This window comes from Engraulis encrasicolus, chromosome 3 (genome assembly GCF_034702125.1).
Source record: "Engraulis encrasicolus isolate BLACKSEA-1 chromosome 3, IST_EnEncr_1.0, whole genome shotgun sequence".
Classification (NCBI taxonomy): domain Eukaryota; kingdom Metazoa; phylum Chordata; class Actinopteri; order Clupeiformes; family Engraulidae; genus Engraulis; species Engraulis encrasicolus.
In genome coordinates, this window is record NC_085859.1 from 35,997,623 (window position 1) to 36,020,148 (window position 22,526).

General features: G+C 41.6%; 1 protein-coding gene across 1 annotated transcript; it reads right to left on the bottom strand.

Moving 5' to 3' along the window:
* Nucleotides 1-3,861: 3,861 nt before the first annotated feature.
* LOC134446052 (meprin A subunit beta-like) lies at nucleotides 3,862-19,556 on the bottom strand. The gene is made up of 16 exons (XM_063195286.1): nucleotides 19,499-19,556; nucleotides 19,315-19,387; nucleotides 18,836-18,854; nucleotides 18,686-18,718; nucleotides 18,524-18,561; nucleotides 18,326-18,404; nucleotides 17,230-17,347; nucleotides 16,768-16,946; nucleotides 14,999-15,223; nucleotides 14,741-14,896; nucleotides 14,292-14,516; nucleotides 13,483-13,929; nucleotides 8,089-8,262; nucleotides 7,602-7,707; nucleotides 4,885-4,935; nucleotides 3,862-3,993 (listed from the first exon to the last, which is right to left on the bottom strand). The coding sequence occupies exons 2-13, from the start codon at nucleotides 19,363-19,365 to the stop codon at nucleotides 8,246-8,248; spliced, it is 1,587 nt and encodes a 528-aa protein (XP_063051356.1). The 5' UTR covers nucleotides 19,366-19,387; nucleotides 19,499-19,556; the 3' UTR covers nucleotides 3,862-3,993; nucleotides 4,885-4,935; nucleotides 7,602-7,707; nucleotides 8,089-8,245.
* Nucleotides 19,557-22,526: the final 2,970 nt, after the last annotated feature.

The window sequence follows — 22,526 nt, forward strand, 5'->3', positions numbered from 1 at the left end:
TTGGGGCTGCCCCCTTGCATGGGCGAGGCATGAATACAATTTCATTGTGTGCAGTGAAGTACTGTGTGAAGTGAAGACCGTGTGCTGTCGAGTGCTGTCACAATGACAATGGGACTTTCCATGGTGGGCTTTCAAATAAGCAAAAACACAACTAAATAGCCTATTCTCAGTGTTTTTATTCTTGCAAAGAAATGGTCAGGGCTGAAATCAGGCACTGAGCCTAAATACTATCGGCATTGGAAGTGTTAGCTCAGCTCTTCATATCAAGTTTAGACCAAACTTTCAGTAGAACATACTATTATGAACCCCAAACTTTCAAGCGGCATCTCTGGCATCATTTTCAGTTTCAATGTTGTCGGAAGGAAAACGTATCACAATAAAACGCAGAGCTCCAACTCAATGCACATTGTCTATTGTCTGTTATACAAGTTGTTTTCGTATTTGTTCTAAGATACAGTGATATTTTTTATCTTGTTTTTATGACCTAATTTAGACCTACTTCACTAAATGTCAGAAATTATGTGGAGCTCAAATACAAATCAAAAGTGAGAAGTGGCAGCAGAAAAAAAGATTGATAATGAACAAACGCCAAGTAAGATTAAAAAAGTTTCTTTATTTCAAGATCATTGTCAGGCTATATACGGCAAAAATAAACTGCAAAGGTCATCTAAACTCTTTCTACATCATGAAATCCATAACAATCTATAACAAAGCCATTCTTCCATACTAACAGCACTAATGTCAAAGCACGTTCAGTGTGTTTACCATTGCAATAAAGTTCCTGAAGAACAGTTCCTGAGAAATAGAGAAATGAATCCCTTCAAAACCGCTGGCAGAGTTTCAGAGATTTTCAGTCTCAAAATGTACCACAACAACTGACTTGTTTTAAGACACATTACTTATCAGCCTTAGTAAAGAAAGCCCAGCTGCATTTATATTTCCCTCAACTGCTAAAAGTGTACAATACCCTCAGATATGCGGAAATAGTAGGCTACATTACCACCACCACCGTAGTGACTATTAAAAGCCCTTTCAGCTTGTTACTTGTTACTTTGTTCCTTCTTTACATTAGTAGGCCTATGGGGCACCTAAGTCACGCCCTCTACTTCCTGGTTCATGGGGCAGAGGGAGTCAAAAAATGAATACTGGGCTTTAAAATGAGTGATTTTTGGATTTGTGGTGCAAAGGTGGAGGTCCAAGGTTTGGATTGGTGTAAAAAAAAAAAAACACTAATTTAATTTTCAAGCCCAGTAATTATTTTTTGACTCCCCCTGCCCCATGAACCAGGAAGTAGAGGGCGTGACTTAGGTGCCCCCAGAGAAATTAGAACACAGGGAGAAGGCTCAGTCTCATTGGTTCCCATTGTAGCCAGTTAGCTTTGCATGCATACTGCAGTAACGAGCGTAGGCCAGTCCTTCATGTGGGAAAATGTATGGAATGGAAAGGGGAACCCATGCTAAATACATTGCTACTGCCATTTCCAGTCACAAATATTATCAACAAAACATTCCTGGTAAGCACTATGACTGTTGTTTAACAATAGGCTGTATTGACAAATCGTTCAGGTGTGTAGCTTTACAACAGGTTAGAAGATTTCAACCTGTACTCGCTAGCATCGTGCTAATGTTTATGGGTTTGGCCCCATAAAAATTGAGCTTTGTGACCCAGTATATAATAATCTAGTGGCGCAAAATAATCGAAACGCTACTCAAATGTGGTCTTATTATTTCTAGCTTCGAACTTAATATTAGTATTTCAGGACAAAAAATTATAAAAAATCACAAAAATTATAATGGTAAAAAACTCCATTGACACCCATTCATTTTGCACTGTCCCGTGGTTAGGGTTAGCCAGTTGTGGCTAGTAGCAAGTTCCGTGAGTGAACAGCCCCTGGTGCCCTATATACCTTGACTCTTGAACCTTAAATCTAGCCTGGACTTAGCCACCTGTAAACTTCTGCTCACGGCATGCTATGTAGGTCTGATCTCATTCTCAGGGTGCATTCCATCCTGGCCAATCAGCAAGAATAACGATGACATAGTAGGCCCATGCGCAGTATTTTAGTCTAGTTGGGGGGAAAAAAACCTTCAAACTAAGTTCAACCCTCCAATCTGAGATCGATGTTCAATTATGCAGCTAAATTCATCACAACTAAAATAAAAATGATAATGTAAAGTAAAAGGAAAATGTGATATATTATATATTATATAACCTTTAAATCATGAGGTCAGTATAAACGTAATGAAAGCTTCATCCCCTTATGCCCTTTGTGTTTCTCTACACAAATCTATATATGAAAACAACCAACCATCGCAGCGAATGTCTGTTTGTTTTAACCCATTGTGTCCTGGAGACACATATACGCTGCATTCAGGTTCTTGAGATTTTAGCTGTTTTATTAAAAATGTGGGTAAGTTAGAGCTGAATGAACACATTTTAAGGCAAAACGAGGGTCCTAGCTTTTAAATGCAACTCATTTCATGTTTGTAGTGTATGTGCTTCAGAGGCTGAGATATTTAGGATTTAATAGGCAGAGGGCATCCTTTCCCTAAAAGGGCTTAGGACAAATGGGTTAAAAGACTCCTTGACGCTGTTCCGATGATAAGCCAAGGGGAGTGCTCAAGGTATTTGGAATAGAACTGTAGTAGAAGTGGCAAGCTGGGGATAGTGCAATAAAAAGATATGTTAACTCCATCCACAGTCAAGGGCATTAAAATTAAAGATAATTGTATACCCTGTCCTTCTAGAGACGGGAAAAGGTATTGTTTTCGGTTGGTTTCTCTGAAGGCAATATTACATTAAAACTACAAATCGGATTTATGTTTCAGAAAGATGGGCAATGACTCCTACATTACTCCTTTGACTTTTTGCCGATATCAGGTCAAGGTCAAGGGTCAATGTCTTTTTTTGGCCATAACAAAAATGGTCTGATTTACTTAAAACCAACGACAAAATTCTCCTTTTCTATTTGTAGCATACACTGTTATCTTATGCATTGGAAATGTGACTAAAATGGGCTGCTTTGTTGATTCTGACTGTTGCTGCCAGAGGTTGACTACTCCGCAATTACAATTAGGCCTACAAATGCTCCCAAAGTAAGACCTACTTAAGTGTTACAATTTGCAAGGAGTGTATTTATCCATAGCACTAAACCTGATGTACTGTCATCCAAAAGCATGTTACTGTGCTCCACAGGTCTAGACCAGTGGTTCTTAACTTGGGGTACGCCAGAGATTTCAGGGGGTGCGCAGAATTTTGTTTTTGTAAAGGTTCTGACCAAAATACTGCTTCCAAACATTATAATTAGGCCAAATCAAGACCAAATTAAAGCATAGTTGGTCCTAATATAAAGTCATTAAGGTATTGATCAATGTAATTATTCACTTAAATCATTTTTTAGTGCATATACACGTGTAGACGTTTGGGTTGGAGGTGCGCGGCTTGTCTTGTGCACAGGTTAGGGGGTGCTTCAAGAAAAAAAGGTTAAGAATCACTGGTCTAGACCAGTGGTTCCCAACCTATGGGTCGGGACCCCCCTTATGGGTCGCCAAAGATCCACAGGGGGTCGCGGAGCCCTCTTGATTTTAAGGGGTTTCGTTTTAAATATATATAGCCCATGTTGAATAAAAGACAAAGCATTTAACTAATAAATGCATAGACGCAACAAATTGTAAGTGCTACATTAAATATTTATTCTATATTTGACCAAAGACGAATTGAGGAATAAAATAACTAAAAGAAGTTTTCGCAGGAAACGGAGGGCATCTTGTGACTCCGTCTCGTGCGGGCGCTCGCGTGGTTGGGTCACCAAAGCTTACAATAGTAAAAACATGGGTCCCTTAAGAAAAAGGTTGGGAACCACTGGTCTAGACCATGATGCAGGTAGCCTGTCCTGGGCATCAGTGAGCCAGCAACAGGAGCAAAGTGAAGAGCAGGATGAGGGGGGAGCTTGCCATCTTCGGGGAGAAGCTGCAGAAAAAGCTGTCACAAGGCCTGGAACAAACAGCAGAATGGTAAGTTGATCCATACAGTAGTTTATAAAAGGCTGTTCCCACGATTACAATTTAAGACATGCAGACTAATAGTAGTATTTCAATATTTATCATAACCGTAAAAAAATATATATAAAAAAGTAAGTGTTCTGTAAATTGTAAAGCCCCCTGATTGGCTATTCCAAAAGAGATCCAGAAGGAAGTCTGCTCTATGGTCTGCCCTGTAAATGTTGACTTACCCCATCCCGTAACACTTTAGAATACAGACTCCTTGTTAAGTATTAGTTATGCATTTGTTAAGCATTAGTCAAATCTTAGATAACCCTTCGTAAAACATTTGTTAACCAGAAGAGTTCAGATGCAAAACCCCCTAACTCCATTTCTGAAGACCTGCACTTCTATATTTTTAGAGAACCCCGTTGTTGGTTTGGTTTACATTTATGTACTTGATAATACATATAAATAGTTATATTACATAAATCAAATTTGCAAATATGCAATTTTGATAGCTTTGTATTAAATAAAAATGAATAAAGATTATTTTCAGAAAAGGCACTTAGGGGGTTTTGCATCTGAACTCTTCCCATTACTTAATCATTAACATACACTCTTAATGGTTTTTGATACTGATACATGTGTGTGAGGGTGTCGGGGAAGGATTGGCAAATGATACAGAAACCAATCATTTGCCAATCCTTCCCCGACTCACACACATTAGCAGTGTTAAGACTCGGTATTATAAAGCGATACCCATATCCTTCTTGGTGTGAACTGTAAGTAGCTAAATACATAACAGAACATTTTGAATGTCTTCTAACAAACAATACATTAACTAATATGAGAAAATGTTTTATTTTATTACAAAAAATGAGGAATTGAAGTTGTGACCTACTCTTTATCAGGGTCCTCTGGGTTGGTAGTGGAAGGAGGAGTAGTTTGAGTCCTGTTTGGGGAAAACATTTACAGTACATGTGTCATTTTTTCGTAGTATTTTTTATAATTTTATAATATATATTATATTCTAATATTGGCCACAACTAGTATTTATTACCTCCACCAGGAGGTTATGTGATCGCCCGATTTCTGTGGTAGCATGTCTGTCCATCTGTCGCTCTGTTCGTTCGCTGCGATTTCGTGGCCTGCCAAAAGGTGACCGAGGTGAATTGAGCAATGAGAGGGCGCGCCTGCGAGGTGGATTGATGGACAGTGACTGCACAGCCAGAATGTAGGCTATTGCGCGCGGATTTGCTGTGCCTACATGGCTGATAGCCAAGAGCACACCAAATGATATATAATAGCCGCCGATATGCCGACAATATGGCACACATATCGTCGCAGAGTTTATTGCTCTCCGAGTGTTTGCCCTGTCAACCAAATCAGCGTTCGCGGAGTTAATTGCTCTCGAGTGTTTCCCTGAAGTTCACGAAGGTTGGAGATATTAATAACGGCGAACAGTGTTTAACAGTGAACAGACAGCGCCAAGGAGGGAAAGGTACCCAGTTCACTACATGAAAGGTTAAATAAAGTTGTGTTGCGACAGTCACCACAAAGCCACTTAAGCCAGACAGAATGCACAGCGCGCGGATTTGCTGTGCCTGCCATAGCTGCATATAGTCAGCACCAAAAACACAATGTAAATAGGCTATGTAGGCTAATGCATACAGTATCGTCACAACTTTCGCGGAGTTAATTGTTATACGAGTGTTTTCCCTGTCAACCAAATCAGCTTAGCTCTCGCCTGTTGAAGTTTGTAGCCCACGGAGGGTGGAAAAAATAATAACGGTGAACAGGCTATCATTGATGAACAGACAGCGCCAAGGAGGGAACGGTATCCAGTTCACTACATTTAAGGTTAATCAAAGGTTGTGTTTGACAGTGGTATCAAATTGATCTCAAAGGCCAAGGTACCCCCGTAGTCATATCATTCACTATAGGCTATATTATGGATTGATATTAATAGCTGTGCTATTTAATATTGTGGCAAAACAATTATGTGATGAAAGGCATCATGCTTCCAATCATCAAAATGTTTATAACAATACAATGAATGAACAATGACACCAAGGCTACAGTATAGCGATAGGATACAATCATTTCCAAATTACAGTAGGGCCTATAGCCTCTATATGGCATGACCAATCACATTTACCAATCCCACAATGACAGGTGAACTAATACCAAAGCTAACCAGGTGAGGTAACATAAGCCTTAGCTAATAAAAGAGACACATAATTTGGTTAAAATTGAATGTTCACTTCTCTGAACACTGTAGGTCTAGCCTATAAATAGCATAGGCATGCATGGATTACACCACGACATGTCACAAATATTACAAGCAAATTCAGCTTCCTTGGCGGAGGTTTGCACTCTCTGAGTGCATTTCTAGTTATTTACTGTATTTGGCTGATGAGGTTTGGATTAATTTCAGTTGAGCAGTTCAAGTTCTACCATTCTGGTATATTTTAAGGCAGTGTTTCCCAACCTTTTTTGTCCTGCGTAGGGCCTATACCCCTAAGCCATGTTGTCATATGAAGAGTACCCCCCTCATGCATGCTCTATATCTATTCTGCTATCCCAAAGTGGCTACACCCCATGTATTTGTTATTATTTCATTTCTCCACGTACCCCCTGAGGTGTGCTCACGTACCCCTAGTGGTACACGTACCCCTGGTTGGGAAACATTGTTTTAAGGAACAGTCCACCATGTTTCCATGCTGAACTACAGTATGTTGTTCTCTCATCTGTGGTGAGCTCATGTAGACCTCTGATCCTTGTGCGTGCCCACATTCCTTCTGGAGCACGATTTCACTTTGTTAACATTTACCTTGCCCAACATGGGAGTTAGAAGTGACCTCACCAAGCTCTTCCAAATTTTTCCTGTTTAATATGTTTGCGTGACTAGTTCAAAGTGTAGTTGCACAAAATGACATGGGGAAATATATGTTGGAAAAAATGGGCACTATATCAATATAAGTGCTCGTGCAGTGTTATCATGCCTTTCATATATAAAATATGTATAATAGTGCCCATTTTGTTTATACGTTTACTTTAACTAGCCCTTCAACAGCTATTGTATTCGCTCAAACTGCTAGCGTTCTGTCTCTTGCTCACCCCATGGACATTTACACACAGACCACTCCTAGATACACACATCCTTTGTATAACTTGAAAACATCCTTTGTTTATCTTGTACCTTAATCTTACCCCCACACACACTAAAGCGACTAAAATTATTTTCCACAGTGTCATAATTGAATAGCCTCTGAATTGTTGTGTACAGTAGTACAGTAGTGTTCAGTGTGGCTGATAATAAAGACCACAAGTTCTACAAGAAACTACCATGTTCTTTGTTTCTTACCTCTGCTGTGGATAAGCATAAAGTGAATGGGGTTAGTTAGCTCTAGTGGTGTCAACAATAAGGACAGTGCCAATGCACACCACTAGTTAGCCTGGAGCTTTGTGTGTAAGTATCCTGTGTTGCTCTGTGGACCTGCGGCTTACAGAGGTGTGTGGCCTATTATATGTACAATTAGGGCTTTTTTTTCTTTCTAAACTTAGTGTGCGTGTGCAAATATACAGGTCTGTTATATAGTACAGCAATTATGGCACCTTGCACATAAGTAGTCACTGTCCTCAGGAACTGATGTGAAGTTCAACCGTGGAATGGTGGGGCAGGGCAGGGTCAGGGTGTAATTTGTGGACAGAGGCCTAATATCTGTGAGAGAGAGCAAGACGGGGATGAGAATTCATCATGGAAGGAATATCTCTGTATGTTTCAGTGATGGACTGATTTCATAGTGAGTCCATAGTGAGCACACACTAATGGTTAGGTTGTGAAAACAAGTAAGTGTAAAGCAGATTTTCTACTTTCAAAACAGATTTTCAGAAGCCAAACTAGGGTCTAAAGTTTGGATAAAGGGGTTACAAAATAAAAGTGGTACCAAAACATTGTGGAGCAGATGTTTACCAGTGTGGTGTCTATCGCGTAATGGCTATATATTTTGTCCAAATCAAATTTGCTGTTCAATTTTATATTTCAAACACATGGATTAAAGCAACAACATTTGGAAATAAATGGGTAAGAAGAAATACTCACCTTGCATGAAGAAAGAGATGAACACATCACCTCCTTTAAAAAAGTCCCTCTCCTGAAGGTCATCAAACCTCATGAATATTCCGTCTGCATAAGCGTTGGCGTAAAATGTCTCACCATTTTCATCTACTTCAATTTCACCATTCTCTCGAGGGTTGCCCTAAAGCCAAAGTGTTGCTATTAGTAAGCAGAAAGAGAAAAGACATTTGAGCTAAACTGTTCATAAGGTAGCCAAGTGGACCTTAGGGGATGACCCAAAGTAATAATTATCAAGTTGGAATACCTGCAATTACACGACTACGCCACTAGGGGAATTTCGCCCCTAGAAATATACATGGATTTAAGGCAAACGCAAGTTCTGACAGACTGGGACAGAGACGTGGATTTCTTGTGCAAAAATAACATTCTTTTTCTTTATTGATACAAAACACATTCAATATCCAGACCGCCAACGTAAAATAAAAGACAGACCAGAGTGGTGGCCTAGGCCTACTAGACGGGCCTAAATTGTGCCAGGGCCAGGCTAACAGGGCGGGCTAGGGATAGAGCTAGATGTGTTGTCACCTCTTGTGCTCAGAGACAAATGGCCTATGTCAAAGCACACAGCACACACACACACACATAGGCGTACTAGCTAAGAAAGTGATTCAATCAGTTTGGTTACCCACGCTAAGCAAGTGATTCAATCGGTATGGCTACCCACTACACAGGTGAGATTTCACGTTCACACAACTAGGCTACTAATAATTCACACTAGGGCTCTCTACTACTGGAGCCTGCCCTGAGAGCATGAGCTAGTTGGCAACAGAAACAAAATACAGAGAGTAGGCGGTCGGATAAAATAACAACAAAACAAACAGACAGCTAAAATCACTATGGGCAAAACAGCGGCAAACAGTACCTATGACCCTCGATGGTACCCTCTCAACATCAGTGGATATAGACTCCACAATAGACTCAGTGTGCCACCGGGATCACCTGGCTACCCTCAAACATTCACAGAGGGGTCATTAGTCTCTGTAGGCTGGAACCAGTCAAACCTCAGCCTACCCAGCAACACTCACCGCACAGAACACAAACAAATCCGGGAGAGTTCCAGCGAGTCTACCCCTTCTGGCTGTTTTTATAAAACTGATGCCCTAGCCACCACTAACTGGCTAGCCAATCAGCGGCAAGCTGAATTTGATGACATCACTGGCTATGGAAGCCATCAAGGGACAATCTTGTTTTAACAGTGACAGTCCCACCTGTTACATTATACACCGGCTTTTTTTTAATCGGCGCCCCGACGATGAGCTACCTTTCCAGCCAGGGGGGGGGCACAGGAGAGTTCAAAGAGACTGGTACACCCTCGCATAGGCATGCATACACAGGTAAGGCAGGCAGGCAGGCAGGCAGGCACACACACAGTCACACCTGTAGGCTATACACAAACGCACACACACATCTCTGCAGGTAGGCAGACGCATGGTCACATGGGTATACTCAAACATACGCACATCTGCAGGTAGGCAGACGCATGGTCACATGGGTATACTCAAACATACGCACATCTGCAGGTAGGCAGATGCACGGTCACATAGGTAGACACAAACGCCCACACATCTGCGGGTAGGCAGACACACGGTTACAGAGACACACCCACGTCACCGCTCACATGGTCCCGATAGGCCTACTCAGCAGCTGTACTAAGATCAGCATGCACATACACACACATGCACACATACAATGCAACATAACACAAAAGGGTGGCATGGACCAGACGTCCCTCCATTCCGGCAACTCTCTGCTGTCGAGCCCAGAAGACGCCAGTCCCCCTCTCGGTCGCCAAGGGGAGGACCGCCCCCTATTCTCCGACTGGTCAGCAGGCGGGGGCTGTGAAGGAGCGGAGACCCGCCGCCCGTTACAGTTCCTTGCCAGGTGACCTGGTTGCTGGCATCGCCAGCACACGAGCGAGTTTCTCGACTCTGGTTGGGGCCGCTGCAGCTGGTCGACCCACTGAGACAGGAGGTTGATCTGTTCCCCCTGTCGTTTTGCCATGTCCTTCAATTCCTGCCACTCTTGCCATTCTCCTTCCATGTCCACCGAGGCAGGCACCAATTTGCAGCTCGCAGGGGGAGACAGGACACGGTGGTTCTTCCCTCGCTGCTTCGAGTCCCGCACTTGCTCACCGCTGTTTTGCCCCTATGTGCCCTTCAATTTAATGACTGAATAAACAAAACTAAAGCAAAAGAAAAACACGTCTCTGTATGCCAGCTATCTCTGCCGACTATAGGCCAAATGTAGCAAAGTGGACCTTTAGGGAATGACCCAAAATAATAATGATCAAGTTGGAATACCTGCAATTACACGACTACGCCACTAGGGGAATTTCGCCCCTAGAAATATACATGGATTTAAGGCAAACGCAAGTTCTGACAGACTGGGACAGAGACGTGGATTTCTTGTGCAAAAATAACATTCTTTTTCTTTATTGATACAAAACACATTCAATATCCAGACCGCCAACGTAAAATAAAAGACAGACCAGAGTGGTGGCCTAGGCCTACTAGACGGGCCTAAATTGTGCCAGGGCCAGGCTAACAGGGCGGGCTAGGGATAGAGCTAGATGTGTTGTCACCTCTTGTGCTCAGAGACAAATGGCCTATGTCGAGGCACACAGCACACACACACACACACATAGGCGTACTAGCTAAGAAAGTGATTCAATCAGTTTGGTTACCCACGCTAAGCAAGTGATTCAATCGGTATGGCTACCCACTACACAGGTGAGATTTCACGTTCACACAACTAGGCTACTAATAATTCACACTAGGGCTCTCTACTACTGGAGCCTGCCCTGAGAGCATGAGCTAGTTGGCAACAGAAACAAAATACAGAGAGTAGGCGGTCGGATAAAATAACAACAAAACAAACAGAATGCTAAAATCACTCTGGGCAAAACAGCGGCAAACAGTACCTATGACCCTCGATGGTACCCTCTCAACATCAGTGGATATAGACTCCACAATAGACTCAGTGTGCCACCGGGATCACCTGGCTACCCTCAAACATTCACAGAGGGGTCGTTAGTCTCTATAGGCTGGAACCAGTCAAACCTCAGCCTAGCCAGCAACACTCACAGCACAGAACACAAACAAATCCGGGAGAGTTCCAGAGAGTCTACCCATTCTGGCTGTTTTTATAAAACTGATGCCCTAGCCACCACTAACTGGCTAGCCAATCAGCGGCAAGCTGAATTTGATGACATCACTGGCTATGGAAGCCATCAAGGGACAATCTTGTTTTAACAGTGACAGTCCCACCTGTTACAAGAAGGTAGAGGATGCTCTCACATCTGTGGTACAGGTGCTGGACAAAATAAAGTAGGCCTAACTGAAATAAATGATAGAAGTCCGCAACACTGTTAATGCTCCCAGTGATTTATTTGGTTGCACTTGAAAAAGGACGAAGGTCCGAAACGTCGAGCAAATAAATCGCGGAGCATTAACCGTGTTCTGAACTTCTATCATTTATTTGAGCTAAACTGTCAGTCAGACCAGATGTGCAGCAGTGTGTCACCACATAGTGTTGTGAAGAGCAATGAAACATGATATCAGATCAGTTTCTGTGTGCCTTGTCTGGAAATCTATTCCAAATCCTCCATTTCAACCAAATATATACATTTAGCCTAGTGTTGAGCAGTAGGCCTCAGCTGGGTAAATAATGGAAGTGCACTAGGAGGACAAGGTGGGTTTGACAGACAACTGTCAAAATTCTCGTAATTTACGGTACATCCATCGGACTGCCTTCCTATGCCAATGCATGCACTCAAATGACTACAATTCTCCCAAGTACTACTGGTCTTTGTCCTCAAACAAACCTGCAGTACGTCTTGATGATAATGTAACAGGTTGGACTAGGTCCCCTGTTAGTGTTTATGTTGTAATTGAAAACAGATGCCCGTGTGGGCGAGGGCGGAGCCCTTCCGGTTAGTATAATTTGCCTACTATGTTCGCTGTTAGCCAGGTGTGGCTAACCTCAGTACCGGTTGGCGCTTGGGGAAGCCCTGTACTCTGGGTGCAGTAGGTGATGTTGGCGTGTTGGGTTTTGGACCCATAGGCCTACTGGAGCACGTACTAGAGCGCAGCTGAAATGCGGATGCCAGGTTGCCGCAGGTAGCCTAACCGGCTTGAAGCATTGCATGGTCGGAACCAGAAACGAGGGTCAGCCGTAGACTTCCAGGCTTGTTCCGGTGCTTCCCAGTTGCAACTTAAGGTTGAGCACATATTGTCAATGGGCTGGGGTGGGGGGATGCCGCCGTCCTTTCCCGGTGTTTGTGTTTGTTATTTTGCCTTTTACCACCACGAGCTCTCTTAGTTGTGGCAGGTTGTTGTTCTTTGTGCAGGTGCGCGCAGCCTTCGTCTTTCAGCCATACGGCCTGACACGGTCAGCTCCAATCACCCACCCCTTAGACAAGGGATGAGTGATTGGGGACTGGCCGGTTGAGATTAGTAGCATTATTGTGTAAACTTATTGGTGAGGTGTAGATCCCCTGAGTGGTAGGCCCATAGTAAACCCTCTGCCAAGAGTCCTGATTTGATAACCGTACCTCTCCACTGTGAATCACTTCTGTGTGCTGTGACTTATTTTTGTTGATTTTCATTATATCTATGTTTTGTGTGTTTTGATTGCAGTTTTCTTTCGCATTCACAGTGTAGTGGGTAGGTAACACGCCCAGTAAATTACCTGTACTAGCCTACTCAGTGCTCTCGCACTTCAGTCGTCACTGTTTCACGATATCTATCTGTATTGACTTCAGTGGAGTTAAAACTCTGTTTGTGTATACAAACTCAAGTGAACTGCCTGCACATTTTGAATACAAATAAGACTGAAAGCAGATGAAAATAAAACCTATAGTATGTGCAACAGCCGTGTCATCCTTTGTCATCTAGAACCTGTCGGGGAAAATTGTGTTTTAACATCTGGGGTGGATTCCAAACTGCAGACTTCCATCCTCCCTTGCTCACTGGCCTGCTTGTGACCTCATGATGATGTCACTGACGACAGAAAATGAGTTCAATATTTTGCAAAATCACAATTCTAATGTCATTTTCTCATCTGCAATTGGGTGGTGAATGAAAAACAGTCCCCCAAAAGTTGTTGTGGCTAGGCCGACAGCTAGGAAACTTAATTGTTTTCTCCATGGAGGAGGGGCCAGGAGGCGGAGCGAGGATGGAGCTTGAAAATGTTTTGTCAGTAAGAGATGAAAGTCTCTATCCAATTGAACTATTTTGACTACACAAACGAATCAATTTGATTTTACATGTGAAAAAACTGTAATAAGGCTCAATTATCGAAAATTTAATAATTTGACAATAAATCTAGTTCTTGGATTGCATGGAACTGAATACTCACAGTTGTCTCCTGGATCTGTAGTTATACTGCTCTGCTTCGACATGCGCAGCTGCATGTTTGGATTCTGGTCCACCACCAGGACTGTAAACTGTCTCCATGCCAACGGCCACTCTAGCTGGTCATCATAGTCCCCAGACACCAGGCGCACATACATGCCAAAATGTGGCATGCCCAAATCCAGCTGAACCTGATAGCCATAACCATCAGTTGTGTAGTATCTTGGGCTAATCATAGAGGTATCGTTACCATCACTGTTGTTCAATAGCTTCTCAACGTTACGTATCTGCCATGTGTGATGGGGACATTCGGTTTCTGAGAGGTTTATATCGTCCACAGAGAAGCCCCCACTTGAAGACCCTGCTCCCTTGCGGCCCTCAAACTCCACCTGGAAGGTCTTGGTGGCATTCAGGGGAACATGGTGGAGCTGCCAGTAATCAGCTGGGGAAGCTAGGGAGAAACAGCAAGATAAACTGTGGCCCAATATACATGTACAGCACTCAGGGCGGAATTAATGCACAGACTAGATGGGGGGGCCCGATTGGTCAAAAGTGAAAAAATGCAGAATTATGAGAAGATGCAATATTGAAAAAATCATCTGTCATGATGAGTACAGTTGGTATATGTGTTGTCCTAGCATATAATTATGACACTATCCATGTAAAGTTGTCACAAAATTTGCTTTCCGGGGGCCCCCACATTAACATGTAGCCTAGGGCCCCCAGGCCATCTTAATCCGGCCCTGATAGTTCTTACAAAGTTGTAGTCGTCCTATGATATGACCCCATATCCCAAAGATTACTTGACATTACCTGTGATTTGACCCATGAGTTTGCGAGTTCCTTCTACATCGTATTTGCTGTCAAATTCTCTGATCCAGATGTTGAGCTGGTCCGTCTCATTGCCGTTGTAGTAGTAGTAGAACTGAAGACACTGGATCTGGCATGGTCTACTAGGAGTCACCATCCTGGTTATGAGCCTGGAGGAATCCCCTTCTTCTCCTGTCACAGTGCTGAAGTGCATGAGGAGGCCTTGACCTAAGACAGACAGACAGACAGACAGATAGAGGATTAAGGTATTAATTAATTTTAAGCATCAATATCTGAAAACTTCAGCATCCATATTCAATAAGTGTAAATATATTAGGGCAACATGTTTTCAACATTTAGAAATGAAAATATTTCAAAGTATTTAAATGTTCATTCATTAATTTAGCTGTTTAATTGCAAAATTCTTTTTTTGCTGAGAAAATCATTTTTACCCTGCTTGTCAGTGCCCAGGTGGGTGTGGTCTGAATGGGGACCTCCATCAGTTCGATTCACTCTCTTCCATTCAGATGAACCTCTGGAGCAGACTGTCATCTCACACATGTCTTTATCATCAAAGCTGCAGTGCTCAACAAAGGACACTGCTCTATCTATATTGGGGGGGAAATGAAATGAAATGAAATGAAACTTGGTTCAAACTAGCATAATGAGATACAGTTGTGTTGATTATTTGTGTCATCCATAGGTCTTACTGCAGCTGTAAAGCCTGTTAAGTTCCAGTGTATCCGTGTTGCTCATCTCAACACTTTTGCCGATCACATCTTGAAACTTTGGGTCCTTTGTGATGATGGTGGTCCCATTTCCATTTCCGTTAGAGAATGCGTCGGAGACATAATGCATGACAGATGTGTAGTCATATGGAGTATTGAGGAGGCTAGTCTCCTCCGCACTGGCTTTATCAAAATTGCTTTCCCTCCCTTCACGAAAGAAAAACCAATACTGAGTTAGAATCGATAGCATTCTTGAATTCATGCAAGCCTTTTACTGTATATCATATCCAAATGTTTCGACCCATTCTGGAATTCTAAGTTACCCTGAACCTATCCATAAATCCTGTCACATTGCACAATTTTTTTGCCATCTAGTGAGGCTGGCCAAGTTAACCGGCAAGACATAGTCTTTGGTCATAATGCATACATAATCAAAAGACTGTTCTAACTTCTGTTATAAACTCAAGGTCCAATTTCAAGATCTAGTATTGAGGTTGTCACGACGTTTCAGGGCTGGGCTGGTAATCTGGTATACAGGGCATATTCCCAGTGGGCTAACAGTCCTCAGGACCTTTGTTTTCTGTAGTTATTTTGTGTGTTTCAATTCCTCCTTTAGAAAATGGCCCTCAATTTGGATGGGGCTGCCCATGGTGCCCATGGTGGGGGCTGGATACTGCCAAATGCCAAATGTCCCGGCCGTTTTTGGTTCCTTTCCAACCCTGGTAAATTCCTATGACATTGATTGACATGACAGCCAGGTTAAGGCGAGGTGAGGGATACATTTACTGCAGGATACGTGTACACGTGTACAAAGGTACGCAAAAATGTGCGCACAGTGCAATATTGACACAACCGTGAGGGGTGATCTTCCAAACTTCCATGTTAAAGTCGCGATAGACTCAAACAATGGTCAGAAATATTAAGCAGAGCCCTGTTGGCTACGTGCCCCCTAAATGATGCCTCCAGTATCGTGTGAAGAGATCCGATTGTTCTGACAAAAATATGTGCACTTGATCGCATACGGTTGCGTATGTATTTAACCCCTTGATGCCTAATTTAAAGCACCTGCAAAAAATGCCTGCTGAATGCCTAAGCCCTTGTTGGGAAAGTTGCCCTCAGCCCGTAAAAAACCTAAACATCTCAGCCTCTGATGCACATAAAAGCATGACATAAGTTGCATTTAAAACCCTAAGACCCTCATCTTGCATTAGAATGTGTTCATTCCAGTGTAACATATCCACATTTTTATTAAAAAAGCTCAAATCTCAAAAGCCTGAATGCAGCGTAGGTCGCTCCAGGCACCAAAGGTCAAACAACACATACTAAAATGGGTTAAGTCACACAGCAGTAGTGGTGCCAACAATGATCGATTTGGCGATGCATTCCAATGCGGGGCATGGGCGATCCAGAATCGACTTCCATGGATATTTTGGGAGCAAATGAATGTTAAATTAAATAAAAGCACTTCAAAACATTGCAAGACTGATACAGACTGATACAGAAAACAGCCAATGAATTGTGCTCAGTATCTGACAACTTGGTATTGCCTCGTCATGACTGATTTAACATTTGCTTTGCTTTCAGTAGAAATGTAATGCATTGCAATGCATTGTAGAATTGAATCGGATCGGATCGCATAGAATCGAATCGAATCGAAACCTCCCGAATCGTGATCGAATCGGATCGTGAGGGCAGTGCCAATCCACACCACTACACAGCAGGCATAGTATCTCGGGTATAACACTCAGTACCGTCTTCGATGTTGTCCCAGACGATTGTGACATGCTCGTCTCGGTCGTATCTTGATTGCTCATGGTAGAATCCCAGTGCATGGAGAAGTTCATGCTCCACAATTTCAATATAGTCACAGCCATTTCCAATAGAAAGAAACTGACCAAGAGGGTCATCTATTCCGATATAAGACCAGCATCTGCAAGACATGATGAATATACAGGTATTTGCTATTTATTGTTAATGCATTACATTGTAACCAGTCGTAAGGCCAGAACTTAAGGATTTGTATTGGCCGGCATTATTGGCTTTTATTGGCAAGTGTGCTGGCAAACACTTCCCCACGCACAAAGCATATTGTATACAAAAGGCTAGGGTATACATACAACACAACAAAACGATAGAAATGTGTGGACTTATTTTTTTTCAAGCTGTATCAAACAGCAGTCCATGCTAACTGTAATTGACAAAGAAGACCTTACCCATCATCCTTTAGAATGTGGATGTAGGGTCGTTCCTTTAGTACTGGAGTGAAGTCGATGCATGTTTTCAGACTGAACTGCTCAAATGCCCTCAAAATAATGCCTTTGGCATGCACATCTGAGAGAGCAAAGGCAAAGGCAGAAAACAAAAGCAGTTTTTTGTGTGCTTGATTCAGAGTTGTGGTTTACATGGAGATTTAGGTTAGAGGTTTACAGTAACCTAAATCACTATACAATGTCTGTGTGGTGTTATTTTCTGACATTTATGCAAACAAACTGTCTCCATCGAAATTCCCCATTTTCCCTCCAGAATGGGAAGTGTTTAAACCAAAGTTCACCAAATAAACTACCAACAAAGAATACCAGTGTGCGGTGATTCATCCTTCATTTACTTGGATTACTCTTACTAGCACCTGGACAGTGGTTGTGCACAGGGACGCTACTTTGGGAAATGTTTAAAATTACACAACATAACATGCTGAGGCTTATATTCAAAGCGACCTATAGGCCTAGTTATTCAGGTGATGGGTTAAATACCTCGCTAAAGGGTATTTCAGCCATAGATGTGTGAGTGGGATTTGAACTGCCCACTAAATATTGGACGTCGTATGGATATGCAGATTGTTACAATACAGTTTAGGGTCACAGGGTCAACTTTCTCTCTCCCACTGCTAAACTATTGCTACTCTGCAGTCTTATCAAAGAAACACATGAAAATGAGACTGAGCTAAAACCACAGATTTTTTAAAAGTATGTTTCTCTTGAGCAACAACAGGTTTATACAAACTAAAATAGGTCTAAAATAAGTCAATAGTAAATGACTGAAAGACGTCATCTGGTGTCACACAGTGCACAGACATAAATTGGACATCCAACAATGACCGTGAAAGGATGTTGTTTCAACGTCTCCTTCCGCAGTGGGTGGAAATCCTCTTAATCTATTCTAGACCACTCCCTAACCACAAGACACATTTGTCTTTGTTAGTCTAGTATGTGTTCTGAAGTTGGAGAATGTTACATGTTTGAGAAAGAACACTCTTTTCAACAATATTGTTGAAAGTACGAAGTTGTCTTATGGCAAATCATGTGATCTTACCAAGACTGTCGTCTAGCCAATAAGGAACAGAAGTGTTCCATCTCTTGTCACCATCCGTTGTAGAGCTTCTGAGGTGACTCTAAGACCAAGCATATTGACAATATATTTTTGTTATGGAGTACACCATGGACTGAGTAATATAGTACGCAATACGTCAAAAAAGACATGAATGTATAAATGCCCTTGAACGGTACTGACTTTCATTATGTCTCCTTCAAGCAGGTGTAAACCTGCGGCTAAAAGGAAAAAGAACACAAATCTATTCACAATTAAATCATATTCTTAGCACGAGCGTAACTCATGCATACTGTTAAAACACGCATATGTATGTGTGTACACTTAATTTGCAATGGGACTTACCCTCATTGATTTTGGGAATGCTGTGAGTGTCGTCTTGGCATGAAAGAGGCAACATTTCATGATTTTGGTGTTTTAGTTGTTAACCACATATAGGCTATGGATGTAACAATAATTATTCATGATATTTAGTACTTTACTTTTTAAACTCACCTATAATCTCAGGTTTTGGCTAAGATAGAGAGAAATATAGAGAGGGAGAGAGCAGAAAGAGAGAAAATGATTGTGTCATAGGAAAAAGGCATTTTGCAGAGCAGATTTACAAACACGTAGCAAACATCATTAAAGAGGTATGCCACTATTTTGTGGCTTAATACAGTTAAAATCGTTGGCCAGGGTTTATATAGGTGGTAAAGTGTCTTATTTTTCATGTAAGCCGTTGTCTTGCTTTAAGACAAGTTAAAAGAGGTAGCATGTCGCTAAGCTAGTGAAAGTCAATGGATCCGTGTAGCATGTAGCAATGCTTAATTTTAACTTGTCTTAAAGCAAGACAACGGCTTACATGAAAAATAAGACACTTCACCACCTTTATAAACCCCAGACAACGATTTGAACTGTATTAAGCCACAAAATAGTGGCATACTCCTTTAAGGGTTATATTTTAAGGAAAATTATATAAATATTTACATTACCAAACTAAAAGCTCCAAGTGCATTCAGCACTATCAGAAAGGACACCAACATTGTCCTTATTTTCAATGTTTATCTGTAAATTGCAAATAGTTGTATATTCAAAGGAAAACCACCTCTGGTTTGTATGAAGATGATATTTAGGAATTACAACTTCATGTTTAATTTGAAAGACACATATACGTACCTTATGTGGATCTGTGATGCCAGTTCAGCCTCAGCGTCACTGAGGAAAGTCAGGAAAGTCAGGCCATCTGTGCTTAAGTATAGTATGTACCCAGAAATTAGTGGCTAGACCTGTTTTTAATCTCTTATTGTGTGATTGTGAAGATGTAAAGAATTTGGGTGTGTGCTGCAGCTAAATTCTGCAACATGATAATGCCACAGTGGAAGTTATCGTGTCTAGTAAGTTGAAGGTCCTATCCTTTACGAATACGTTTGTCTTGGCATTGTCTCTTATGCTGGCACACCTGTCGCACAACATTCCTGCAATTCCTTGCCAATGCAGCAAGACACTGCACAGCAAATACTGATTCTAATGTAATTTAACGAAGGGGAGTAGAGCTGCTCTGCTACGACTCCAGCATGGGCTTAAAGGTCACCAAACTGGGGCTCTGACTGGTACACAAAAGAGCCTGATTCTGGCATAACAGTCATATCACAACCCTTATGGTCATTCCATGACACTGTTATCCCCTTTGGAAAGCAGATCCATACACTTAACACATTCTGAATATCCTTTGGATCTCTCACCATACTTCTTCCATCCTGGATGTCCATAATCCTACAAGGGTCCCTCGCAGCAGTGTTAACACTATCAAGTCTGGAGTCTGGTCCCACTTTTGACACCATTCATAGCAAACAGTAGAGCTGCTTGAGTGGGACTCAAACCCATTCCCTTGGGGGGTTCCAAACAAAGGCACTGCCAAAGTTTACAGTATTTCCAAGTATGAAACGTGAATGTGTGTATACCGTAATTTTCCTCTCAGTCTGTTCATTATTTAGTTTTTTAGTTAGATTAATTAGTATGATTGCCAGCGTTTAGTTAAAATCAATAAAAATGACACCCCGCCCACGATTTTTGACCGATCGTCATAAAGAATTTATGAGGGCATCTTCGGACTAAGATACATCTATCCTTAAAGTCCTGGAACGATTGATTAAACCGTATACAAACAGGAGCCAATCAAAGTTGGCGGCAAAGACACCAAACAGGAAGTGAGCTCATATCTTGGCAACGACTACTTGTATCAGAACCCAATTTTATATCCATAATCAAGACTATCCCCAGAGGACACATAACAATTTCCGCGTAAATACGCCACTAGGGGGAGCTACAATAAGCAAAAAAATGTGTTTTTGCCCATATTGGCCCGTATTGACCTCAGATCATCAAAAGCTTGGTATCACTGGAATCCTTGGGTCAAGCCAAATCCAACGCATTCCATGATGTCATATTTACCATTATGAATTTCCCTTCATTGTGACATTTTCAAAAATCAATAAAAATGATGCTCCACCCACAATTTTAGACTTATCGTTCTACAATTTTTATAACCCCACCATTGGACTATTCGGCATCTATGCTGTAATTTGTAGATCAATAGCTTAAAGCATCGTCGCACAGCAGCCAATCAAATTTGTCAACATAGAAAAAGACACAGTTCAAACAGGAAGTTAGCTCATATCTCAGCAACACCTTGACGGATCTTAACGAAATTTCTCACACATGATCTGCAGTACACCCAGTAGGCGAGTACTTTTAGGGTTCAACCCCAAAACAATTGATACAAAGGTTTTTTTCATGGATTCTATGAAATGACATACTAAAAAGCGGCTAACCAAAACAATTGTTCAGTTTGTGATACAAGCATGAACATTGATACACATGTAGCCAAAGGCATTCTAAAAAGAACTGGATATGGAGCCATCGTGAATTTTCAACATGGTGGCCATATCAGCCATTTTTCAAAATGGCCGCCAGCAACAACAGTTTTCTTACGAGTAATGGATATAATATGACATTTTAGACATATTTACCATTCATACTACTTGGTAAATGTCTTATGGATAATTTAAAAGTTGTCATGAATATTCAAGATGGCCGCCATTTTCAAGAAAAAGGCCATTACCGTTACGGAGCTGAAAACAGCGTGAAATTTAGAACGTTGCTTCCTTACGACCCAGTACTGTACTGTACTCTACTCTACTCTACTATACTGTACTGTAATGTGAAATACCGTACTGTACTGTACTGTACTGTACTGTACTGTACTGTATGCTACTGTATGCTACTGTACTGTACTGTACTATACTCTATTATACTGTACTGTACTGTAATGTGAAATACTATACTGTACTGCACCGTACTGTATGCTACTGTACTGTACTGTACTGTACTTTTCTATACTGCACCGTACTGTATGCTACTGTACTGCACTGTACTGCACTGTACTGTACTGTAGTGTACTGTACAGTACAATTATAGAGCTGAAACATGTAGAGCATTCTGATGTCATGTACAATAGAAAGCAGAAAAGTGAAGTGGGAATGAGTTATGTTAATGTTGCCACTCAAAATCTTGAAGGTTATCTCATGTGGCATTCATGTCAAGTTCATGTTAAGCCATGTGGCATTTTGTTAGGGGGGGGGGGGGGGTATGGTAGACTATCCTTCCTCCCAGACTATTTGTGTGCCTTTCATATCAAGAAAATGAGTACCGGTAATGATTTATGGTATGATGTTGTTTTATATAGATATTTCTCCTGTGGGTAAGGGTGGCACATGTTGTCCATCAGCTGTCAGTTTTTAAGTAGCAATTGAAGTACTCACTGACTAACTGTAATGCAACTTGTGACACACTTAGTAGGTGAGGACTTGTTTGCAAATTCAGGAAAAAACAATTGACCTCTGCCTTACTCAACACCTACTTAGAAAACATTTCCATTTAATTTGAACTGAAGACATACTGTAGTCTTCCTTTATATATGAGTAATCTCTCTGTAATGCCATTCTAAAGATGGCTGAAATGCACTCAATATATACACAATGCTACTTGTGAGAATGTAGAATTAGGTTGATCTTATGGGTTCTTCATACATATGGAGAGGTCCTGTCTTTTACCCTCTCTCATACAAATAAAAAATATCTGTTATGGAAAATAGAGGATTAGGCGAGTACATTTAGGGTTTAACCCCCAAAAAAATGATACAAAA